Consider the following 25,845-nt stretch of genomic DNA (forward strand, 5'->3'; position numbering starts at 1 on the left):
TGCTCATAGGTTTGTGGATTAAAGTCAGGGTCTTCTATACGGTTCCATTGGTCGACTTCTCTGTTTTTATGCCAATACCAAGCTGTTTTTAATATTGTAGCTCTGTAATAGAGTTTGAAGTCAGGGATGGTAATGCCTCCAGACGTTCCTTTATTGTATAAGATTGTTTTGGCTATCCTGGGTTTTTTATTTTTCCATATAAAGTTGATTATTGTCTTCTCCAGATCTGTGAAGAATTTTGATGGGATTTTGATGGGGATTGCATTGATTGAGGCAGAATCTTATTTTGTCCCTAGAACTAACCTTGAATTCGAGCAATCCTGCCTCAGCTTCTCTAGTCGCTGGATCTATGGATTTGTAACACCTGGGTCTCAGTTTGCACTGTAAAGGCCTAGCAAGTCCTGTGTGATTGCGTTTAGAATGTGAATGAATGACTGGGTGTGTGGTTGTGCGTACTTTAGGCAGGGGTAGGTAGAGCTATAAGTTGGAGGCCAGTCTGTTGTACCTGTCAAGTTCAGGGCGGTCAGGGCTGCAAAGTGAGGTCCTGTCTCATAAAAAATGAGTAAGACTCTAAGCTTATGCATTAAACTGTTTCTAATGTCCCCTCAGACAAGTTTTCTAATTACATTACTATGTCACTCATCAGTCTGCAGTGATATGCGTCTTGATGTGAAGCCCAGACACTACAGGGATAGGCAATTCCAGCCTGCACCTGTTGATTAAGGAGCACTGGTGTAGATGCAGAAGTGCAGGTACACCACTATTGCAACACGTCTGATTTGTCCATTGCATCCTTGCAAAAAATCAGGCTCTTCAAGGAAAAATCAGCTCCCTTACTTCCAACAGTTTCTTTGAAACTCATTGAATTGTTGGCACCACACCCCTCACTTTGTCACTGAGTGGGACTTGCTTTTCTCCTTGATGAGAGAGCAAGACCAACCACCGGCTCTCTGCCTGTGTCCCGTGTTCTCTGTGTTCAGCAGGTGGCGTGACGTACTCTTTTGGTAGCCTGCACTTGCTGACACACTATGCAGCTGAGGGGAGTCCTTCTACGCTGCTCTACCGAACAGTGGGACTCGGCTAGGGGTGTATAACTCAAGGGAGAGCACCTGTCTGGCACATGCTCACTTCCATTCCCAGCACCTCAAAACCAAACAGATAGCTAGGATAGACCAGAACCACTCTTTTTATCCTGAAATACTGCAACACCAGCTTAAAGCCCAGCATGACAGGCTGGGAGCCAGATGACTTGTGTAGAAGCATGGATGCACAGTCCTGCTCTTAAAGCTCTCTGACGAAGTTCTATGACTTCCTCCTTTGTGAGGATCTTCGGCTGGAGGCTAAGTCTCCTGCAGCACCTCCGTGCAATTCAGATTCCCTATGATTTCTGTGATTACTTGGATAATTGGTGGCAATTACTATATGACTTAGTTATTAATAGGTGTCAGTTATTGAGTTCTACATCTGTCAGGTGTATAATATTGTTAATTTCCATAAAAGATCATCAGTTTCCCATTTTACAGGGAAGAAAGCTAGGTGACTTGGGCCAGGTCACCCAGCAATGAGGAGGACAGTCTCCAGTGCACTTTGTTCTCTAAGGGTGCTGAGTGGGAAGGCCTGTCTGGAGCAGTCACATGAGGAAGCGTTCTGTGTTGCCAGAGTGAAATATGTTGAAGCACTAGAACCATCCTACATTTTTAAAATGAACTTCCCTGTCTGCTGTATCTGTTAGGCCTTCCTGAAAGGCAGAGATCGAACCTGTCCCCCATGGATCCTGATTCAGCTAGAGAGCATCCCATTCAGGGCCAAGAGTGCAACTTAAGTTCCTGTAGCAGCTGGACTATCAGGGGGAGTGGGGAATCCTTTCTTGCAGAAGTACCGTCTTGTGTCAGTTTGCCACTGAAACCCCTATGGGTCAGATAGGACCTGTCCCGTCTTCAGTTTGCCTTTCAAAGAAGCATCTCAACCAGGTGTGCTTCGCCATGCCTGCAGTCTCAGCACAAGTGAGACTTAGTCGAGAAAGCAAGTGCAAGACTGTCTAAAAAAAAAAAATGTCTACTGTGTGCTTGATATTTGTGACCATTTATTTTAGTCTTTTGTACTTAAAGGAAAATAATAAAGTGAATTGTTAAACTACTAATACATAATGGTATAAAAATAATACTAAGTTCTTAGTTTATATTTTTGCAGGAACTTTAAAACTTCATTATGCATGCTTGCCAATATTCTACCTTCTGAGATGTTGTGTTTTTGTGTTTTAGATAATAGAACATACCACTTTCAGGCAGAAGATGAGCAGGATTATGTAGCGTAAGTACTTTCAAAATGATGATGCAATGGTTTGAAGTTAAAGCATTATTAACTACCCTGGTGACTTGTTACACTTCTTTCCTGCCCGTGGACCTTCACACTCTCCTCTTCTCTCCCTCTGTCCTGCCCACCAGGGATGTTCAGCCCCAGCCTCAGTATCACTAGGATTGTCGCTCCCTTCTCTCTGCCTCTTGCTTCTTCACATGACTTCTCTGGTCCACATCCATGCACAGCCATTTAGAGATAGATCCCTGAGCTCCTTGAGAACAAGCCTTGCTCATCCCTCATTAGGTGTCTTGCTTTATGTTTGGTCACAAATGGGAACCATTTGAGATGTTCTTGGGTACTACCTGGATGCTTAGTTGCTCGTGGGAGAGAAGCAGAAGAGGCTGGCTCTAATGGAAGACACTGGCCGTGTCCTCTTGATGGACGAGCGTGGCACAGTCAGAGAGAACCTGGTGCAGTGGGAAGAGTTGGGTATCACATAGCACCGGGCTACACTCCAAGTCAGTTTCATTCCTTTTCCCCTCTGGTAGCCTGCCTGGAGTTCAAATGGCAGTTTGTTGTGTTCTCAGCTATTTTCGTTGGTGTCAGAGCAGTCAGTTAAGCCATTTTTGAAGTGTTTACAACTTTATTTCTTATAAGTAATTTGGACCAAGTTTCATGAACTACCGAAACTCATTGTTATTTTCTTTCCGTAACTCCATGGAGCCACAGAGTTCTGTTTAGATCCATTTGTTTCACTTACCTCTCCTCCTCCCATGCTTCTTTCCTCTGGAGTATTTTACTTTTCCCAATCTCAGACAATGATAAAGGAATCTGAAAGAGAACAAGAAATGGACCAGAAGTAGGTCGAGTTGGGAGAAAAGAACAGAGGAGCTCATGAAGGCCAGCCAGCTGCCAAGAATTAAGAGAATATGATATTAAAGCAGACGGAGCGCTGCCCTAGGGATGAGACAAGCCACATAACATGGTGCTGGCTCTCAGCTCAGGGACCAAGAAGAGGCCCATGTACTGGGAGCATCCAGACTGCACACACTTCAAATTCTTAGGGCGCTGCTGAAAGATGGTTTTCTACAGACAGGTAACCCTGGCCTGAGCCAGGAAAGCTACAAAAGTGTTTTCTGCCTTCCCACTGGAGGAAACCGATGGCTTGATATTGTGGCATAGAGCTGCCTGGCTGGAGGGACAGGAATGAGAAAGGACAATGCCAGGAAAGCTGTCCCCCAACCCACTCCAGATTCAGAGAGGTGCTGAGGTACCTTGTGCCTTGTTAAGCAAGTACACAGTGGTCCAGTGCCCATGTTCACAGTCCCAGGAAGTGAGCATTTTTAACCAGACAATTCCCAGACTTATTTTTTCCTAATTCTCTCTTCCCTGGTCCTCAAAGCCCTAAGTGGAAGACAAATGAGAACCCTGAAGCAGGGAAGGAACCTCTTTCCTCCTTTATCCTGTTCTTTTAGCTCAACCGCAAACCTTCCGTATCTTGGGTCTTGTTAGGTGCAGGTTTCCTGCCTGTGGGATGTGGAACTCATAGTAAAGGGTTCCCATCAGTCTTTGGGTTTCTTGTTGTTTGTTTGTTTGGAGACAGGGTTTCTCTGTATTGCCCTGGCTGCCCTGAAACTCATTATATAAACCAAGCTGGCTTTGACATCCGAGGTCTACCTGCCTCTGCCTCCTGATTCCTGGGATTAAAAGCATGTAGTACCACCACTTGATCCTTCAGTCCATCTTGATGTTACTGGCTATTTTGTACTTTGAGTCTTCTTGGATATTCTGGAAGGGAAGATGGGCTTTCTTTCCCCTCTTCATCATTTACCTCCAGGTTTACATAGCAACACTGACTTCCTTTCTCGTGTGAACTGTCCAGTAAAATTAAAGATTTCCTCTCACCAGGGAAGGGGCAGGTAACAGCAGGTGCGCATTTGAAGTCTGAAGACCTGGATGCTAGTCCAGACTCTGCTGTCTAAGTGGCTTTGGTTCTTCAGACATGATCTGGCCTCAGTTTCTCGCCCAGAGGAGTTGAGTAGGTAGGGATTACATACATCACAACACTTGGAGAGTGGAATAAAACACACAGCCCCACTGGCACGTGGCAGTTTCTTTTTTAGCTTAAAAACTCAAACTAAGTTTTGTAGCTTGTGTCATTTATTACTGGTTTTTTTTTTGGTTTTGGAGGGTGTTTTTGTTTTTTTGTCTGCTTGGTAAAACAATGGCTCTCAACCTATGGGGGTGTCGAATGACCCTTTACAGGGTCACATATCAAATATCCTGCATATCAGATATTTTCATTACAATTCCTAATAGCAAAATTACAATTATGAAGTAGAAACAAAAATAATTTTATGGTTGAGGGTCACTACAGCGTGAGAAACTGTATTAAAAGTCACAGCATTGGGAATGTTGAGAGCCGCTCCTTTGTCACGGGCTGGGGGTGCACTCAGTTGGTAAAGGGCTTACCCAGCATTCACAGAGCCCAGGCTTCGACCCCAGCATGGCATAGACAGGTCTACTGGTGCATGCCTGTGGTCAGTTTGGGAGGAGGAAGCAGGAGGATCAAAAGTTCAAAGTCATCCTTGGCTACTTTGACGTCAGCCTGGGACACGTGAGACCCTTGTCACACACCATCACTAGATTCGTGGCCCTTGTGAAACGGAACTATTCCATTCTGTTCTACTAAATTTGAATTATTTATTTTGAAAACTAATTAATTGTTCTTAAATGCACATTTTTCTGGTTATCTGGACAAACTTTTTTTAATCATGAGTCCATGGTAAAGAGACATGTATGGCCTAATGGGTACTCTGAAAGTGTAGATTATGTTGTGACCCAGTCCAACTTAAGACCTTGGATAAGTCATAAATTCTCTGTCTTCCTGGCCTTAACGTATTTTAACCTGTAAGGTAGAGGCTCTAGGAGGATTCTGTTTCTAAAACTCTGCAAATCGAGCGCCTAAGAGATACTGATCCACGTGGGGTATCCAGGTGTCACAGTGAGGCAATCAAAGCCGAGCCTGTGCTCAGAGTGAGGATCCAGTAAGAGTCCAGAAGCGCTGCCATCAACCTCCTGAAACAGGTTTCTTGAATTGGGCTAGAAAAGTGGCTCAGGGTTTATGAGCATGTACTGCTTTTCCAGAGGACTACAGTGCAGTCCACAGCACATTTTGTGGCTCAAAACCACCTGTAACTCCAGATCCAGGGGATCTGATGCCTCTGACCTCCTAAGGCACCTGCACGTGCTTGTGCACACACAAATTTAAAATAATTTTCTAAAGTTTTTTAAAATGCAATTTCTGTTTTCTAACTTGAGACTAATAGAACTAAAAGAACAAATGCCAAGTAAATTAAAGTGTATTGGACACCCCACCCACTCCTGAGCCTGCTTCCCAAGGGCTCTATTTTCTGTGTCATCATAGAAATAAAATGCTGGGATAGTTCTCAAAAACAAACTGAAGTTGAGCGCCACCTAGAGCCAAGTGTGTGACTTGCAAGCATATCCCCTAGCAGCCAGGTGAAGCTTTTAAATCTCTTGCTGTTGCATTTGCTCCATAGGTTTTATAAGTAGTACTTTGCTTCATATTCTGTCACCCTGTATTTCATCATAACAGTAGCCTCAGGCTTGAACCTATTATTAAGAACAATTTTATACAATGTGTTATAAGTGTATAAAAGCAATGAGTTGGCCATATTTTTTGTTTGTTTTCTTTTTGAAGAGTAAATTTTGGGCTTTTTTCTCATTAGTGAAAAAATATGAGGGTTCTTTGTTTTCGTTGGTGGTGTCTTTTGGGGGGTTAATACAGAGTTTCTCTATACAACTTTGGCTGTCCTGGAACTCATTCTATAGAGCAGGATGACCTCAAACTCAGAGATCCACCTGCCTCTGCCTCCAAAGTACTGGGATTAAAGGCATGCACCACCACCACCTAGCTAATGCAAACTTATTTTATCTTTGTAAAATTACAGAAAGGGAATATAACTGTGCAACCCTCCTCAGTTTTTCCCAAAAGAAGAGCACATTTTCGTTAACATTTTTTAACTTTCTCTAAAAAGCATGAATGTATAATTGATACATATATGTAAGTTTGTTTTTATGACTTTAAAAAAGTTTTTCAGCTCTTTTTCACAACACATATTCTAAAAGTGTCTCCTGTGTCATAATTTTTTTTTTTGATAGAGCCAACTAGATGGCTCAGTAGTAAAAGCACCTGCTGACAAACCTGACAACCTGAGTTCCACTTCCAGGACCCACACAGTGGAAGGAGAGAGCGGGCTTCCTCCACACACATAAGAAAACAAAACAAAAAACAATAAATAAGTGTGTCGTTAAAAAGCATTTGAAAATGTACGTTTTATGCTTTCCTTGTTGGACTTGCTCGTTTTACACAGAGCTTGGTAACAGGGTTTGTTCAGTGCATGAAGCATCTCGCTGCCAGTCCTGCCTGGTGGTGTTGTGTTGCCTTTCCATCACTGACAAATTCTCAACAGAAGCCTGGCTTCCGGTCAGAAGAGTTCACCATAGCAGAAAGGGCATGATGTCTATGGAAGTGGGAGCAGGTTGTGTCTTTACAGATCAGGAAACAGAGGGGGAGGGGTACACGCCACCCAAAACCCAAGCCAGGTATCACCTTCAAGGCCTGAGTGACCCATTTACGGTGTCTAGATCTGGTGTCTTAAGGGTTCCCCCACCTCCCTGACCAGCAGCACCTCAAAGAGTAAGTGTTCAAATGGGAGCCTTTGGAGGTTGTTTCAAATTTAACTCCCATAGCTGCATTCTTCAAATTGTGTGTCATGCTTCCTAGTTACTATGCTCCTTTCCCGGCTGCTGTTAGTGTACCCTTCATTTTCACTGTTAAATGTCTTTGCAGCTACAGGCTGCCAGAGAGCAGACTCCGTCTGTATTGAACACTTTTCACCAGTCACCATTTCTTATCATCCTTGTACTGCTTGTGCTTTCTATGAATCCTTGCCAGTCAATCACCCCTTCATCCTGCCCACATAAGAGCGAAAGCACCTGTGTATTCGTTCAGGTCCTCGGTTACAGCATCCTTCTGTCATCCACTCGGGCACTCTCTCTCTCTGCATCATCTGTTCCAGCCCTCTATCTATCTGTGTGTCATCTACTCCAGACATCTCTCTCTCTCTTGTCCTGTATGTTACTTTCCACTATTTTGTTTCTATAATTATATGTGTTTAATTTTTTTAGTTTATTTTTATTATGTGTACAGTGTTCTCTCTGTCAGCATGCCTGCACACGAGAAGAGGGCACCAGATCTCATTATAGATGGTTGTGAGCCACCGTGTGATTGCTGGGAATTGAACTCAGGACCTCTGGAAGAACAGCCAGTGCTCGTAACCTCTGAGCCAGCCCCTTGTGTGATTTGAATTTTGTGATGTGAATTTTGTGGTTTTATGATTGAATCTAGGACCTCGCATGTGCTCAGACAATCCTAACCATCACTTTTCATCCAATTTAGTTTTCGGTTTCTTCTCACTTTATTGCTGTCTTTTTTGAGGGGAGGGGTGCCCCTTGAAGGTAGGTTTCCAATGGAGGAAGACAGTGGTGGCCGTGCCCTTATGAAAGCTACCTTCCTCTGGTATCTTGACCACAGGTGGATATCAGTACTGACGAATAGCAAAGAAGAGGCCCTAACCATGGCCTTCCGTGGTGAGCAGAGCACAGGAGAGAACAGTCTGGAGGATCTGACCAAAGCCATCATTGAAGATGTACAGCGGCTTCCTGGGAACGACATTTGCTGTGATTGCGGCTCATCAGGTATTTGCCCTGTGCACAGACTCCCTGGTTCAGCATCCTTTCTCTTTCTGTGTACTCTTCATTGAAGCAGTTGCTCAAATTCCTTAGCAGTTTGTAGGCAAACTTAGCCATACACCCAGCTCAGGTTCCTTACAGGGATAATTCACAACCTATTCATCAAGATGGCTACATCTCCGTACATGTGCCTCATGGTCACTAAATAAATGAGGACAGAACATGGTGTTTGTGTTATAAGTCCCCAGTCTGCCACTCCAGCCAGAACAGTGTTTAATGCAAGATCATTCTTGGTCTTACCTGCAGGCTGGGATCAGGAAAGCCCTTCCTTGATACTCACTTGATAAAACTCTGCTTGAAATCGCCTGGCATGTGATACAGACTTCCCCATCCCCTGAGAAGCCTTTCCTGATCTCTGTACCAAGGAGGCATCCCCACTCCTCGTGCTTCTGTTTTCAGAAAACAGGGCATTGGCAAGGGAGCACAGTACACTAAGGATTTGCTGGCTATTCCGTGTTTTCTACCACGCTGTCCTCACAGAACATGTGTCAGTGAGGTACTAGTGGCTTCCTCTCAGAGATGAGACCCCATGGGGGCATGAAAGTGATTTGCTTAAGGTCAAAATGCAAACCTGGTGCTGCTGAAGAATAAGCTGGAAAGATGGGTCAGAGCTACTTGTATCCTAACTGTTGACTATGGCTGTAGAATTCACTACTGAACAGGCTTGCAGCTCCATCACCTGGTGTGAGTGACTGGGGCAAGAAGGGAACCCTGGCACAAGGCCTGGGAATGTTCCATAGGATCTCTAGGGAGAGGACTGAAACAAATTTTTACAAGGATAAATGTTCCATTTTGGTTTTTAATACCACATGGTAGGGATACTGATTCCCACATTTAACCTTTCCCTTGTGCTAATTCTTCCCAAGGTTGATGCTGTGAGTTCCTCCGCAGCCAGCACTCTGAATGACGTGTCTTTTTTCATGAAATGTTTTCCACAGAACCCACATGGCTTTCAACCAACTTGGGTATTTTGACCTGTATAGAATGTTCTGGAATCCATAGGGAAATGGGGGTTCACATTTCTCGCATTCAGTCTTTGGAACTAGACAAATTAGGAACTTCTGAACTCTTGGTAAGTTCTGCCCTGTACTTTAGAAGAAAAGTTCATTGTCTAAAACATTAACATACTCCTCTTAAGAGTGTTTTTTCTAATGGCTACAAATAATTATCAAATGCAATGGACTTGCCTAAACACGTAGGATTTAATTTTATGTGATTATATAATGTTTACTGTTTATTTCTGTTTCCTTTTTAAGAAAAAAAGTAGTCCATGCTGGACTTGTCCCCTCAGGAAGGGCTTCTCTCCTTTCTTCCGTTAGGGATTAGTTTTCATACAGTTCACTACAATGGCAATTAAAGCATGTGTGCAGTATACTTAGTGACTTATATTAAAACTAGCAACAAAAGCTTTTCCCAGTTTAATCTTTGCTACTGCGTATTTGTAAAGTTACATATGACCTGTTACCTAGTGTCACAAAACCCAGTTACTCCGTAGCCTAACTTACATAGCTACTGATGGAATAAATTGCTTTATAAACTTGAAAAATATGAAGGCTATGAATACTTATATGTGTTTTTCGTTTCAGTTTCTCATCAAATTTGAAATCTTTGTATAGTTCCTCTGGTCCTTGTGATACACTGAAAATTGTAATGAAAAGCCCAGGTGGCTCCCCCCATTAAAACCTGTGGCCAGGGTTCTTGCTATGAATAATTTAACCCTAGTGTGAAAGACTAAGAATGAAATTTGTTTAAGTGAAACAGAACTGAGATGAAAGGTCTCTCTTGAGGATCAGGAGAGCAATAGACCCAGCTCAGCACAAGGCTTATCTGCATAGGAGCACCAAAAAGGCAAGGCAGTAGCCACTCCACTGCAGCTCTTGCCACCCGAGCAGCTACTTGTGTTTTATGAACCTATTCATTTAGGAAGTAGGAAATTGTACTTTCCGTTTCACTTTACAGAAAACAGTCTTGGTCATAATGAGCCCTGGAACACATTCTCCTCAGTATAGAAATGGTGCCATGACAGCCCTTTGCTTACAGACGTGAGAGCTAATCTTCCACCAGAGATGAGAAAGTCCAAGTGTTAAATAATCACTGAACAAGAAACCCAAGGCTTTTCTACCCAAAGACGGTTCGCATAGATGTCTCTTGAGCTTTGCATGAATCTCAGAATTGTGCATATGACAAAAGGCCTTTCTAGAGGACACAAACATTTTCTTGGAACAATCCTGAGTCCAGAAGCAAAGTGTCTTCCACAGCACCCTAATCTCTACCCAGAAAGGGAATAATCTACTTTCTTTTCTGGCGTATTGTGTGAAAAGCTATTGTTCATACGTTTAGACTCCCATGCGGAGACCTCAGAAACTATGTGGGGAATTAAGTCTTGTTCATCACATAATATCTGTAGACATTGTTGATTGTCTTGACCCCACCAGATTCTGGACACCTCTGAGAATAAGTGCCTGGCATGTGACAGGTGCTCAGGAAATTGCTGCTAATCAGAAAAGGGGATAGTTTGTATACTCAGAGTCGGATGAAGAAAAGCACGTAGACAAAAATATTGAAAGCAAACAGTAGGAGTCTATTAACCAGTGGTAGAGAGTTCACTATGTTCTGTTTGTTTTATTACAGCTGGCCAAGAATGTAGGAAATAATAGTTTTAACGATATTATGGAAGCAAATTTACCCAGCCCTTCACCAAAGCCCACCCCTTCAAGTGATATGTAAGTATTTTGAATATATGAATTCTTCACCATTCTATCCTCCCTCCCTCCCCCACCAAAAAAGAAAAAAAAAGAACTAGTTAATGGTTACAGTATCTTCCCCATTATCAAGAACAAGCTATGAAGGTATTGTAAAGCATGTCTCTGGAATAGGCAAGCTTCTTAGCAGTACCCGCCCTGGGAGCTGCTTCTGAATTCCAGCTCCGTAGAGCAGATCCTCAGGGACAGTCATGTCTAGTCACAGTGTGCTATGGTAAAAGACATGTCAAGGCAGTGGCCAGAGAGCACTGTCGTACTGTCCAAGATGCAGAAGCTGAACAACCCACTCAGCAAGTCTGGGGAGGCTGACATTTCGTCTGATGTGTTTCAATGGGAATACAAAATGACAGAGTACAAGAAAACAAGCCGGCTTTCCTTACCAGGATTAAAATCTCAGTACCCAGAACTCAGCTCTTACACTTCTTGAAACTAGTGTCTATTGTGTGATAGAAAAAAATATCAGAAGAAAGGGAATCTATGACTACCAGGCGATGAAACACTATACAGATGTGAAAAAACTTAACTCCCATGGCCTGGGTTAAGTGATTTCCAAGAATGTTGGTAAATTTTGAACAGAAAAGCACAGTCCAGAATAGACTATCTTTTGGGAAAGGAGAAAGTGGGAAATGGGGAAGAAGACACTTGCCCTCTGGACATATACCCACTGTCAAAATTGGAAAACCGATTTGTGGCTAAATTTGGTGATTAAATCCTTCTCATTACTCCACTGTCTGCTCAGAAACCAAATATATTTGCATACAAAGTTCTGTGTGATCGTGGTGTACGCCTTATTAAAAAGACTTTAAGGGGGAAAGGTTGCAGGTGTTTCTGTCCATAGTCAGCTGGCAACGGTGCTGTGGCCCAGGGTGGTAAGGCAGGAAGTGGGGGGGGGGACTGCTTACCTCACAGCAGCCAGAAAGCAGAGCGAGCAGGAAGTGGCCCAGAAGCCATACCCTTCACAGATGACATAATACAGCCACCACTACCTCCATCTAGCCCTTCTAATTAGTTCATGCTACCATGAGCCCACAGGTGCATCCACCCATCAGGTCAGTGCCCTCATGGCCTGGTCAGTAGCCTGTTACTGTCACTGACTAGAGACCAAGCTTTCAACACATGAACCAGAAGGGGACCTTTTCAGATCCAAACCATAACAACACATTTATTGGAATTTATGTTTGCATAACGAACTTGAAAGACACTGGGAGCTGATAAAAGTGTGTAGTCTGGCATAGGAGCAGGCGTGTGAGACTTCTTGATAAACACTTTCTGATAACACTTTCACTTTACTTTTGAGCCACATAAATAAATTTACTTTAAAAATGGGACTTATCATTTAATAAGTAGAGAAGAACTAGGAACTAGGAATTATGAGCTCAGTGGCAAAGCATTTGCTTAGAAGGCACCAGATTCCATTTTTGGTACTTGAAAAAAAGTTAGAGAGTTCTCAAGATTAAATCCAGAGCTTTGTACATGCTGAAGACTCTACCTCAGCCCCTGAATGCTGTGAATATCTAGGAAGACAGATTAATCTTGCTCACTGGTTGGGGAGGCTCTATGAAGGAAGAAAGGACACCAGTCTAAATATTTGACCAAAGCTTCCATGGATACCAAATTCACACAAGTATTAAAATTTTTACAGGGCACTTTCAGTCTGAAATCATGAAGTTAAGTCTCCCAGAAGGCCTCTTAGCAGCAGTGGTATTTTGTTGAATTCTGCGCGTACTTACAGTGTGCTGATTCTGTGCTGAGGATACAGGAAAGCTAACTGCATATAGCCTCACCCTCAATACCAGAAGGCAGACGCTGCCCAGTGGGTGGTTACCGAATCACAGTTGTGTGAAGTGTGGCACAGACATTCAGTTCTGAGTACCCACACCAAGCTGCTAATAGCTGCGTGTAACTCCATTTCCAGGAGATTCAGTACCCTTTTCTGTCCTCAGAAACCTGCATGCAAGCACATGATGCATATAAACTCAGGCATACATGTAAATTCAAAACCAGCATGTAGATCTTTAATGTGCCAGTGAGTAGATGTTTCCATTTCCAATGATAAAAACCTGAAGCTCATAAAGTTTAAATACTTCCCCTGCTGTAACACAGCTGGTACACTGTAGAAGGTAGCATTTGAACCCAAACTTCATCTCTCTTTTTTACTAATTAGCTTGTATAATTGGGACACTCAAGGGATTGACAGAAGGCTTCTGGGGTTTCAGGCAATGTCAGCTGACCCTAGATCTCTCTGCTGGCTCTCATCTGTTTTCCTGAGAGTGGACTTCCATTTCAGTCTTCCTCTGTAGGCCACTGAGGCTCTGAGGGACCACTGGGCTATTGAGGCCCTGTTGTCCGCCTTGGGGTTGGGAGGGAGCCCAGTCTCCCAGGATTGCTTTAGTCTCCTTGGACACAGAAAGGATAGATATCACATGGCCACTCAGACTTCAGGCGTGGTGTCCCCAGCTCTAACTCCTAAAGGAAACCTCTGCAGAGAAGTCAACTCATCCTTGTCCTTGTACCACTCCCATATTTGCTTGTGGGGTTGGTTTAATGGCAACCTTTCTGAGCTTCAGTTTTCTCACCTAAAAGATAGGGGTTAGAGCCAAAAAGTAAAATCTTTTTCATGAAGCTCTGTGAACTTTTGTCTCAACTTTTAAAATCTTTCCACATATGTTGTTAATGTGAAATATTCATAGCATGTTTTCTCTGTGGAAATCAGCCATGATCTTTGTGCCCATTAATTTTGTCACTATGCATTACCTACACATAAGCAATATCTATTTCCTTGTTCAGTCTTTGTTGGACTTGGTCTAAAGCCTGGTTTGTTGTTTGAGAGGAAGCACATCTAATTAAGGGAAGCGGGAGGAGAAATGTTTTTCAGCTCTTCTGAAGCAGAAATGCTCTGACCATTTTGTTTTTCTTAGGACTGTACGAAAAGAATATATCACTGCAAAGTATGTTGACCACCGGTTCTCCAGGAAGACCTGTGCCTCTTCCTCAGCAAAGCTGAATGAATTGCTTGAGGCCATCAAGTCCAGAGACTTACTTGCACTAATCCAAGTCTATGCAGAGGGGGTGGAGCTAATGGAGCCACTGCTGGAACCTGGGCAGGTAAGGCCTCAGAGAAGCCCAAGGATTAAAAAGTAGAAAATGAGCATGTCGTGGTGGCATGCTTCTCTCATGGCAGCACTTGGAGTGAAGGAGCAGGGAGAGCAAAACAAGTTTGAGGCCCACCCTGGGCTGCACAGCTGAGATCCTTCCTCAAAACAGCAAAAGAAGAAAGAAGACATGAGTTTAAATGAGGGATCATACTTTTCTAGCAATCTTTAATGAGATACGTGTGCATTAGCTGACCATGTCTAAGAGAATTGCAGAACGAAAATGCTCTTGATAATTGCTTGGGGTTCCTTGACAGTGAAGCTGCTGGAGGCCTGATAACTGCATTTCTCTCCGCCCTCCCTTCTCAGGAGCTCGGGGAGACAGCCCTTCACCTTGCCGTCAGGACCGCAGACCAGACATCTCTCCATCTGGTTGATTTTCTTGTACAAAACTGGTATGGCTTTGTTTTCTTGTCTGAATGAACTGAGAATGCTTTACTAGCACAAACCAGTCCTGTGTGGGACCTATGCCAGAGCTCACAAGAGTTCTCTGTGGTTAGCTGGTTAAAACACCTTCTACAGGACACGAGAGCTCAATTTCAGTCTATTATCTGTGCCGTTGCAGTCGGAGCAACCATAGACCACAATTTACAAATGAGTTAATGGAGCTGTGTATCAGTAAATCTTTATTTATGTAAAGAGGATATAAGCCACATATGGCATACTGCCAACCCGTGGCTTAATCAATGCAAAGTACTTAGCAGCTTAGGTCAGTCATACTTAGGGGTTTTCATTGTCTTTGGTTGATGTAAAGCTGCCTTGACCAGTTCAAGTGAAGTACGCCGGAGGTTTGTCCCTGCCCAACCCTTACTAGGCTGTTCTGTAAGCAGCAGAACTTATACAGAAAACAGCAGTCAGATAGGAAAGTTGAACTCACGTAGGAAGACTAGTACATGGACACGGCCTAACTGGGTAAAGGCCTAGCTTCCCTTTTAAGAGCTAACGCAGCATAGTGGCTAAGAGTATTGTCTCCAGAGAGTGCCTGCCCCAACCCCTGTTCTGTAAAGCTGGGTAAGGGAGCAACGCAGCCTCTCCTTGACTTGTACTGTTCTTCTGTAAGGTAGAAGCTACTCTCTGATAGTCCCTTGCGAGGCAGGTGTGAAGACTAAATGAGGTACTATGTATAAAAGCTAAGTGAAGGCTGGACATGGAGGCAGAGACAGGCAGATCTCTGCATTTAAGGCCAGCCAGTGTATATAGTGAGTTCCAGACAGCAAGGACTACACAGTGAAATCCTGTCTCAGAAAAAAGAAAAAAGAAGAAGAAGAAGAAGAAGAAGAAGAAGGAGAAGGAGAAGGAGAAGGAGAAGGAGAAGAAGGAGAAGAAGAAAAGAGAAAATAAAAAAAAAGCAAAACTAAGCAACAGTCAACAGTGTCTGTTCCACAGTAGACAGTCAGTGCTGTTACTTTCAGTTTGTATCTTACAGATTAGATGTAATGTTAGAAACATCACAGATGGTCTGTTTGTGTGGTCTTTAAGTTTAGTATTAGCACATGGTTATAAGATTAAGCTCATTGACACATAACTGTAGTCCCAGCTCCTTGGGAGACAAAAACAAGAGAACCACAAGTTTAAGGCCAGCCTGGAATACACAGGGCCATATTTGGCCCTGACTTGAAAGGGGGAAAAATAAAAAGATTAAGAAGTAAATGATTAGTTCTGGAAAGATGATGACGCAGCAGCTAAAGGCAAAGCCATCAAGCCTGATGACATGTTAGTCTCTTAAAGAAGGCTCTCACTGCGCCACCCACAGAGTGGGCAGGGAATGGCGGAGTCCAGAATGTCCGACAGCTTCCTGTTACCCTCACACACCAAGGCAGAGGCAGGCCTTCAGAGTAAGGATATCACCATACTGTCACGTGTTTGGTGGCATGTGCCAGCACAGAGTTTTACATAAATAAATTTAGTTAGCCAGGTGGTGGTGACACTCACCTTTAATCCCAGCACTTGGAAGGCAGAAGCAGCCTGATCGCTGAATTCAAAGTTGGCCTGGTCTACAAGAGCTAGTTCCAGGACAGCCAGGACTGTATAGAAATACCCTGTCTTGAAAAAACAAAACAAAAAATAACAGCCAAAATAACCTCTCACATGTCCTAGTGTTCTCTCTGTTGCTGTGATAAACACCATTACTAAAAGTAACTTGGGAGGAACATGCTATTTAGCCTACACTTCCTTATCACAGCTCATCACCAGGGAAGCCAAGACAGGAAGTCAAGCAGGAGCAGAGGCCGAAACCACAGAGAAATGCTGCTTAATGGCTTGCTCGGCCTTCTTATAAAACTCAGCACCACCTGCCCACAGGTGGTACTGCCCAAAGTGGACTTGGCCTTCCCACACCAATCATTAATCAAGAAGCTGTCCCATAGACATTCCCTCATAGAAGGACAGAACCAATTCCCACAAATTTTCTTCTGACCTTCGTACATACACTAACATGAAAATACCTAAATGCTAGTATAGCCGAGGATATGGCTCAGTTGACAGTGCTTGCCTGGTTTGCACAAGGCCTTGAGCCCCGGAGGTGGGTGGAAGCGGGGAGATGTGAAGAAGCCAAGTATGATAGTGCACACTTACCATCTCAACATACGGGTATAGCAGGGGCATCGCAAGTTTAAAACCACCCTGAGCCACATAGGCGTTCAAAGGTAGTCTCAGCATTGTGAGACCCTATCTTAGAGGGGGGGGGGGGGAAGAGACAGAGAGGTGTTAGAGTATATCTGTGTCTATATGCAGTTCCCCTTTCTGAGGTTTCTGTTACCCATAATCACATATGGGCTATAGAAGTAAATGGAAAATCTCAGAAAAACAATTCATGCATCTCAAATAGCTTTCACTGTAGTATTTTATTACTCCGTCTTATTATTATGATTAATCTTTTATGAGACCTGCTTTATAATGTGTCCATAGGTATATGCATGATCTGCTAGGTTTAGGGGAAAAAACAAGAAACAGAGCTTACCACTATTTGTGCTTTTAAACGTGCATACACCTCACAGATGAGAGAGGACCGATGCTCACGCTCTTTTCAGTTGTTGTAGCTCTCTTTCTAATAATATTGCACTCTATCAGTGGGAACCTCGATAAGCAGACGTCTGTGGGGAATACAGTTCTGCACTACTGCAGCATGTATGGCAAGCCGGAGTGTCTGAAGCTGCTGCTTAGGAGCAAGCCTACCGTGGACATTGGTGAGTGCGGCCGTTCTCGGACGTTCCCCAGGACTGAGACTGCACATACATCACACTTAATGTTCCTTGCTTCTTCGGATGGTATCCTAGATAATTAACTGACTTTATTCTTTCACTCTTTCAGTTAACCAAAATGGAGAAACTGCCTTGGATATAGCCAAGAGACTCAAGGCTACCCAGTGTGAAGATCTGGTAAGCAAAACTATGATGGGAGCTTTGTTAGACATCAGTAGCCTTTGAAATGTTATTCTGAAAGACTGAAATTGGGAAAAAATGAAGCAAATTTCTTTTATTTCTGAACGTTAAATAAAAAAATATGGAAACCTACTGAGGTGCATTTGAAAGGGTGGAGAGGCCATGGATTTGTGTCCTAACTGCAGTTGTCACACTGGAGGTGAACGGCCTTGGTGGGGATGGGGATTAAGACCAGGCTTTGTATTTGCCAGGATGTCTGCTGCTTTGCAGCTAAGGGTAAGAAATTATTTAAGGAGTCACTTTCAAAAACTAGACAAGTAGGCTATTGAGTGTAATGGTTCTCTGCATGTTGAGCGCCATCCTCCCTCCTGCTTCCCAGCCTTCTGTACACACTCAGCGTTTTCACCCCACTAGTTCTTGGCTAATACTCTGTACCTCCACATAAGCGTGGTTCTCTTAGCCATAGTGTATAACGGCTGCTCTCTGTTGCTGGCAGCATAAATCACAGACTGGACCAGCTGTAAAGAAAACAGGTTTGTTTGGACCCATGGTTCAGAGCAGAGAGGCTGCGTCTGTGGCGGCCCTTTTCCTCTCGCAGTTAATCACACATGAGAGACACGGGAGTGCCTGTGATGCCTGATCTTTGTCCCTCTTCTAAAGTCACCATTAGTGGCTCTTTCCTGATAACCTTATCTAATCCCCATCACCTCCCAAGTGCCCTGCCTCTCAGAACCATACCCAAGTTTCCACCCTTTTAAGACTTTAAGTGAAAATTAAATTTATCTTAATGGACTGGGAATAGTGGTGTGTGCCTATAATCCAAGCACTTAGGAGGATTAAGTAGGAAGATCACAAGTCTAAAACAAATCTGAGCTTTATAGCATGGCATTGTAATAAGAAAAATAATTGCATTTCAGATGCTGCAGCCCTAGCGCATGGGAAAGAAAGGGTAGGAAAAGACATTAAATTCCACTGAATTTAAATTTCTTCAGAGTGCCAGATTCGAGGCCTGGCAGTTGTACTTTTTGTTGTTTTTGATACTTTTGTTTCTTTCTTGTTTTGTTTGGTTGAGTCATTGTGGGAGACTGCAGTGGAAAGGAGAAAGGAGGAAAATGAAGATGAGGAGGATAGTTTCAAACTTCTAATCTTCTTCCTCAGCCTCCCGAGTACCAGGCCTTGCTCCGCACTCACTGGCTGTATTTTGTATTCTTATTATCCCATAAGATTATTTATTTTTAATTTATGTGTGTGGGTGTTTTTCCTACATGTATGTCTAAGTACCACTTGTGTGCCTGGTGCCTGTAGTGACCACAAGAGGGCATTGGATCATCTAGAACTAGAATTACAGGTCATTGTGGTGCTGAGAACCAAACCTAGGTTATCTGCAGGCACAGCAAGAGCCATTTCTCCAGTACCTGTATTTTGTACAGGTCCTTTGAGACCGTTTTCTCTACCCACACTTCATGAACTAGAGGAGAACCACAGATTGGCTCAAACTTCCAACTCTTTCTCATAAACCTGATGCCTCTTGATTTTATTTCCCAATCCAGAATCTGAAGTTCTGAGGATCTTTGCAGTAAGGAAACGTTTGCTTTTGGAGAAAATCATGCAGTCAGACTCAGAAAGATTCCAGCAGTGGATAGGTCTTCACAGTCCCAGAGCCAGTCATGCAGCCTCCCAACTTGTCTGGTTAGAGTGGGGCCCACTGGGCCATGTCATTGATCCTTTGGGAACAAGTGAGGGGGTGCTTGTGTATCGGAGTATTTGAGCATTTACATTAACTGGTGTGCATTTGCTCTTCCTTCCAGCTTTCCCAGGCTAAATCCGGAAAGTTCAACCCACATGTCCACGTGGAGTATGAGTGGAATCTTCGGCAAGACGAAATGGATGAAAGTGATGATGATCTGGATGACAAAGTGAGTGCAAGGGTGCATGCCTGGGAGGGCTGCGCCCTTCCAGAGTTCCTGAGCCGCTGTCTATGAAATACATTGACTTGGGCCCTGCTGGGTGCCACTTCACAGCTAGACAACAGAACCTATGGAAAGATGAGAAATAAACAGTCATTGGTAGGAAATGGCACATGCAATTGAGGGACCGACCGGCGAGCAGGCTGCAAGTCCAGCAGTGGTGATGTGACAGAGTTGAGGCTGAAAGGGTTCTGGAAGCCAAATTCCTTGCTCTTTAGGGACCTGTGGTCACTTTTTCTTCAGCTCTAAGACTGACTAGATGAGGCTCACTGACATTTTGGAAGGTAGTCCAAATCCTACTGGTTTAAAAGCTACATCTGCCAGGCATTGGTGGCGCACACCTTCAATCCCAGCACTTGGGAGGTAGAGGCAGGTGGATCTCTTTGAGTTCGAGGCCAGCCTGATCTACAGAGTGAGTTCCAGGACCGCCAAGGCTACATAGAGAAACTTTGTGGGGGAGGGGATCTACATCTAAACTGATGTTTAACTAGACCATTGTAGCCTAGTTAAGTTATAGAATTAGCCTTATAAACAGCTAACTAATACTTCTGTCACTTATGAAGAACTTACATGTGGTCTAAGTTGAACTAAATATTTTTCTGGCAACTCTGTCTTTTCTGAAACTCACAGGAATGTGGTTATTGTTCTCAGAGAAAACTTAGACACAAAGAGGACTTGACATCTCTGAAGCTTTCTAGTGACAGAGACCATCACTAGGATTGAAGCCCAGGTCCCGGTGACTCTCATTGATGGTATTGAAGTACCTCCAAAAGTTGGCCATGTTTATCACGTGTGTGCCAGGCATTTCCTGTGTGCCGAGCAGGAAGTAAGGAATGTTCAGACGCAGAGGTCCCAAAGCTCCCATTTCAGGAGAGACGTGATAATTCTGATGATAATGTACCTGTCACAGTGAGAGGTCGGGGGCTTCCTGAGCTCTAGATCTGCAGCCTTGGTGAGCCCTGATCATCTCATCAAGGAAGTAACACTAGACTCAGGTTTCTGAGAGAAGTGGACATTGGCCAGAGAAAAGTAGGGAAGATAAATCAACTCTTGCTGTGAGTGAGAAACATCCCCAGGGGAAAGGGGAAGAGGTGCCCTGCAAGGTCAGGAGTGGTTTTTTTTAGGCCCAACCTTAAGCAGTCAGAAACCAGCAAAGGGTTGTTAGCTGAACTCAGTTTCCCACCAGCCTTTGCTCTAGTATATACAGTGAGATGGGGGAAGAGATCACATGCTGGGAATGAATTAAGAGGGTCTGTTTTAGGTCTCCATGGAGATTCACGTGATATGTAATTGCTACAGTTATATTTGAATGGTGCTAGTGAAACACTACGTGGGCGATTGGAAATGGTTTGCAGCCCAGTAATGTAGGGTGGGATTTAGAGATCCGAGCCATTGGCATGTGGGTAGCACCTCAAAGCCAAGTGTGGAAGACGGGTAAAGGTAAAAGGTTTGTACAGGGCAAAGAACCTTGTGTAACAGATCATAGGTTACTGGGAATGTTGTTCAAATGAGGCAGGCACATCCTTTGCAGGGAGGTGTTTGTTGAAGGCTAAACATAACCGTGACCTGACCTGTAACTCTGGTATGCCCTTATTGATCCCTGACTGACACTCATTGGTGGGACTGTTAGTGATGAAGATGTAGGAGGTATAAAGTCTTCCCTTCACTGTGTCACTGCTGTGAAGCTGTGTTGATGGCTGGCATACCCACAGAGAGCCACAGGAACCAGGTGACCCTTGCCCACTCTGCAAGGGTCTTCTTCTGGACACCTCAGGGACAGTCCTCGAGTCTCATCTCATCTGTTGTTTCCTGTACCAGCCAAGCCCCATCAAAAAGGAGCGCTCACCCAGACCCCAGAGCTTCTGCCACTCCTCCAGCATCTCACCACAGGACAAGCTGGCACTGCCAGGGTTCAGCACTCCACGGGACAAGCAGCGGCTCTCCTATGGAGCCTTCACCAACCAGATCTTCGTCTCTACAGACTCACCCACATCACCCACCACTGAGGCTCCCCCTTTGCCACCTAGGAATGCCGGGAAAGGTATGGGCTTAAAGAAATGTTTGTGGATTTGACCTCATGGCTGCTAGTCTGCTTTAAGTGGCAGAATATGGAACATACTGCCGGGGATAGCTTGAAATTGAGACTTGTTTCTCAGGCACCATTGGTGGCAAAGGTAGTATCATGGGTATTCATGGTTTGTTATCTTGCAGTAAGCGCCTGTGAATTATGTGTGTCTAGCCTACAAAAAAAGGAAACTAAGATTAAAAGAGATGAAGAAGCTTTTCACTGTCACACAGCCAATACTTGAGCCCAGTCTGAGTACCACATAGCCTATGTAGTAGGACTATACTCTTGAGTCTTTGAAAGGCTACTTTTCTCTCTACTGAGATGCCTCTGTTAAACATGTGACTTGCTGGACTAAAGAGGTAGCTCAGTTGGTAGAAAGCTTGTCTTTTGTATACGAAGCCCTGGGTCTGATCCCCAGCACTGCGTAAAATTGCATGCAGCAATTGCATAATTGATACTCTTCCATATAACCTGAACTTCATGCGTTGTTTTGTTTTGTTTTTTGAGACAGGTTTTTTTTTTTTTTTTTGTAGTCCTGGCTGTCTTGGTACTAGCTCTGTAGACCAGGCTGGCCTCTAACTCAGAGATACACCTGCCTTGGCCTCACAAGTGCTGAGATTATAGGTATGCACCAGCACTGCCCAGCTACCTTCATGCTTCTTAATCAAATTACTTATATTCTTTTTACAACTTCAATATTCATTTCCCTTTTTCTTTTATTGCTTTCCACTCTAAAATATGAAATACCTACCATACTATTAAGTCTCCTTTATAATTCTTCTTTCACTTGCTGCCCCTACTACTTATAGGATTCCTAGTCGAATGAATTACTATTATTGATTTTAAAAAAAGCTGCATTATCATAGCAATATCCATAGCTATAATAACCCCATTTAATTGGCTGGTACAGGAAACAAGGAAATGACCAGAAATTCATGATCATTATTGGCTGACTTTATAGCAAGTTTGAGAACAACCTGGATTTCTTGAGACCCTGGATCAAAAGTGGAGTGGGGGTTGTCATGGTGGTAGGTAGTATTTATGAGACACTTGCCTCATGAGAAGTCATACACCAAGCTCTTATTCATCCTAAGAATTCCGAATGAGGTAGGTACTACGGTTATTGGTGTCTAGCAAATGAGGGATTAGAGCTCATAAATGCTGAGTGACTAACTGCCTGAGGTTCTCATCTACCCGGAATCCTTAGCCAGATCCTGTATGAACAGAACCCACAGTCTTATACCTTGGGTGATGTTGTTTTCCCAGAGACCTGGGGAGGATTGCCTAGGCTGTTGTTACTCTGTATGTTACAGATACCTTCACCACCAGCCTTGCGTCTCAGGCCAGTGGAGATGGTTCCTGCTCTGTTACCACAAAACACTTGCCCTTTGTCTTCTTCCAATCAGTGTAGAGGGTTAGTAAAGTACAGAAATGCTAACAGCATCAAGGGTTATTACTCCCAGGGCTACAGCTATGAGGTGCTTAAAGCTATAGCTGCCAGAGTCCAAATGAGGGATTCTCCCAAGTCAACACAGGTTTGCCGCGCCTCCTGGTATACAATGACAGGCCTATTTGAATCACACTGGTGCTATTTTCTGGCAAATGTGAGCTTTATTCAAAACTGTTTTTTCACAGCTTATTCTCCATTGAAATCGTGTTATAAATGGGAGCTGTGTTCTTAGAGAGACCCCAAATGGCCTTGTAGATCATAAAATAATAGGGAGCGTCACAATAAGACTTTGGCATGAGCAGTTCTCATCAAAGACAACACGTGGCCTTAACATAGTAAAGCGCGTGGAAGCCAAGAGTTTCTACCATTCTGCAGTCTGCTAGAACATGCTTTTAAAGACCACTAACAAATACAGCTACAAATCCATGCTGTGTGAGCCCTGTGCTGTTCTCCCTCAGCAAATCACACTTCTCACAACAAGACAGAGAGGAGCCTCCAAGCCTGATTATATGATGGAAAAATGGACTCCGAATGATTTCATGGGCCTGTCTTGACAGGCAGAGCCTGCACCTGTTCAGAGAGTCTTCCCTGACACCAGAACCCAAGAACCAACACACCCCACCCCCACCTCTTGCAACCTCCTTCTGTAATTTTATCTCACTGGGACGTAGAAAACCATAAAGTGCTCTATCTGGCTTAGTGCCAGGTATCACTGGCCTGCACTGAATAAATTCTAACTAGCTCTTTACCAAAGACCCAGAAAACAAAGACTACGTTTATTTAATGGGTCAGCTGCTGAAACGGGCTTAGAGATTTGGCGATAGCAACCACAGTTAACTGAGGAGATAGCCCCCCTTCCCTTTACAAATCAAGCCCATGCTTGAAAATGGAACTTGCTCTGCTGTCTGTTGGCACTCCCCCTGGGACATCAGACTCCCAGCATTGGACTGTCTAATGCTGATGCAGACAGAGTCTCTAATGACAGTTACCAGGCACTGACCCATAGCTGCCCTTAGCCAGCTGGGCTCACATGCTCTCACATGTGGAGAACTTGTAGTGTTTAAGCTGGAATTCTTAGAGACCACTGTTAAAAAGCCAGCTGACACCCTGTGCAGAGGTACTTGTGTGTCGTAGTCCCTGTCTTTTTCCCCATCCATCCAGCTAACTGGCAGAACCATCTGCGTGAGAACAAAGCTGTCTTCAATCAGTCATCCTTGGGATTAGAATTGCTTTCTCTTCACAGCAAGGAAAGCCGTGATCCTTGACTATAGTAGAAGCTTTTCCCACAGACCCAAATTTAGGAACCTCTGGATAATGGCTTCCTGTGTCAGAAGAAGATACCTCTGACAAAGTCCCCACAAATAAGAGGAGTACAAAAGGCAGCAAGAGAGAGAATTCTTCTGAACCCGGCTCAGGAATATTTTCAAAGCCCTCCAGCTGCTTCATTAGAATTCAGGAAGTTTGATCTAAATTGCTATCAGCCAACGCCTCCTGTACTTGAGTAGCACCCTAGTGACTCTCAGAACTCAGCAGCTAAGTGTGCAGATATTCCTCACGATCAGCAGCCCTACCCAACAATATTTAAATGCTAGCATAGAACTTAGTGTTTATATTAAAGCTAAGAGAATCCTGAAGGACAAGCACTGCCTGTATCCTGTTACACAGACAAAGAAACTGAGCCCTGGAAAGGTTAAAGAATTCTCTGCAGATCATATGGTGCTGAAGTAGGAGAGAGTTAGATCAGTCTGCAGCTTGTCAGCTCAGATGCCTTCTTTCCTTGTCAAGTGAAACCCGCTCTTTCCCTTACATGGAGTAGTCCTCAGTACCCATTGACACAATGTATGGAGAGATGATTTTGGAACATGTGAAATACGCACTGTTCCAAGACAACCCTGTTAGGTCTGCTGGGCTGTGGCTGCAGCTGCTTCTGGAGTGGCAGAACATGGGGAACAGCAGAGCTGCACAGCCCGTCCCACAGAACGAGGACGTGCAGGTACATATTGCTTGCTTATGTTTGGTTGACTTAACTGTTTAACAGTAATTCTAAGGTTTAGAACCATGGCTGTCTGCCATGTTCACCTTCATGCCTTTTGTGTGTCCCTGGCATAAATTTAAACCCAACGTGGAATCATTGCCCCTCTCAAGATTGGTAGAGATAATTCAGAACTGTAGGAAACTCTTGGTGCAATACCAGGCACCATTTGATCCATCCATCGGGTTGGTCCTCTGCCTAGCTTTGGTACCTCTCTCTGCCACTGCCTCTTTTAAGAAAGGAGTTTTCAGCTGGGCACAATGATGTGCACCTTTCATCCATCCCCACACTCAGGAGGTGGAGTCAGAGGCAGGTGGATTTCTGTGAGTTTGGGACCAACCTGGTCTACAAAGGGATTTCCAAGACAGCCAGAACTACACAGAGAAACAAAAAAAGAAAAGGAGAGGAAAGAAGTCTTCAGGGAACTATGGACTAGAGTGAAGTCATCCGTTGACTAAATTAGCATGTAACATAGCAAGACCTGACACATACTTGCTTCTTAACTGAAAGAAACATTATAAAGTAAGGAATGATTAATCTCAGTGAGCAGTAGTTGCTTTGAAGAACTAAATTTTTAAACTTTTAGAAACAGGAGCAACTACTGCTGGAATCCAGAATTATTACTGCCCTACACAGCACGTGGATACTTGAGAATACGAACCCTGAACCTCATACATGCTATGATGGAGACCTCCGACCTCACATAGGCTTAGCCTCAGTCTGCTACAGGAGCAACTTGTGCAAAAGCTGCGTCATACCTAGTACTGCAAGCCACAGTAGATGCTGTTGATGATAGCCTGGTGCCACAAAGAATATTGAGCCAGGGGCTACTCTTGCCATCGGTTTAGGTAGCAAGACTAACCACCTTCATTAATCAAGGAATATGGCTTGAGAGTTA

General features: G+C 44.0%; 1 protein-coding gene across 10 annotated transcripts in view; it reads left to right on the forward strand.

Annotated features, from left to right (window-relative positions):
• Asap1 (ArfGAP with SH3 domain, ankyrin repeat and PH domain 1) overlaps nt 1-25,845 on the forward strand; it is a 283,124-nt gene that overhangs the window by 230,392 nt on the left and 26,887 nt on the right. For 9 of the 10 annotated variants that reach the window (XM_050145405.1, XM_050145409.1, XM_050145407.1 and 6 more), the window contains 10 exons: nt 2,262-2,310; nt 7,919-8,082; nt 9,075-9,208; nt 10,768-10,859; nt 13,817-14,003; nt 14,360-14,445; nt 17,120-17,235; nt 17,360-17,427; nt 19,239-19,346; nt 21,216-21,438. In XM_050145405.1, the coding sequence (XP_050001362.1) occupies nt 2,262-2,310; nt 7,919-8,082; nt 9,075-9,208; nt 10,768-10,859; nt 13,817-14,003; nt 14,360-14,445; nt 17,120-17,235; nt 17,360-17,427; nt 19,239-19,346; nt 21,216-21,438 (1,227 nt within the window). Of the gene's footprint in view, nt 1-2,261; nt 2,311-7,918; nt 8,083-9,074; nt 9,209-10,767; nt 10,860-13,816; nt 14,004-14,359; nt 14,446-17,119; nt 17,236-17,359; nt 17,428-18,980; nt 19,120-19,238; nt 19,347-21,215; nt 21,439-25,845 lie in introns of those variants that run through there. The other variant, XR_007592334.1, reaches the window with a different exon arrangement.

This window comes from Alexandromys fortis, unplaced genomic scaffold (genome assembly GCF_014885135.2).
Source record: "Alexandromys fortis isolate MF-2015 unplaced genomic scaffold, M_Fortis_MF-2015_v1.1 scaffold_2_1_26212458, whole genome shotgun sequence".
NCBI classification, from domain to species: Eukaryota; Metazoa; Chordata; class Mammalia; order Rodentia; family Cricetidae; genus Alexandromys; species Alexandromys fortis.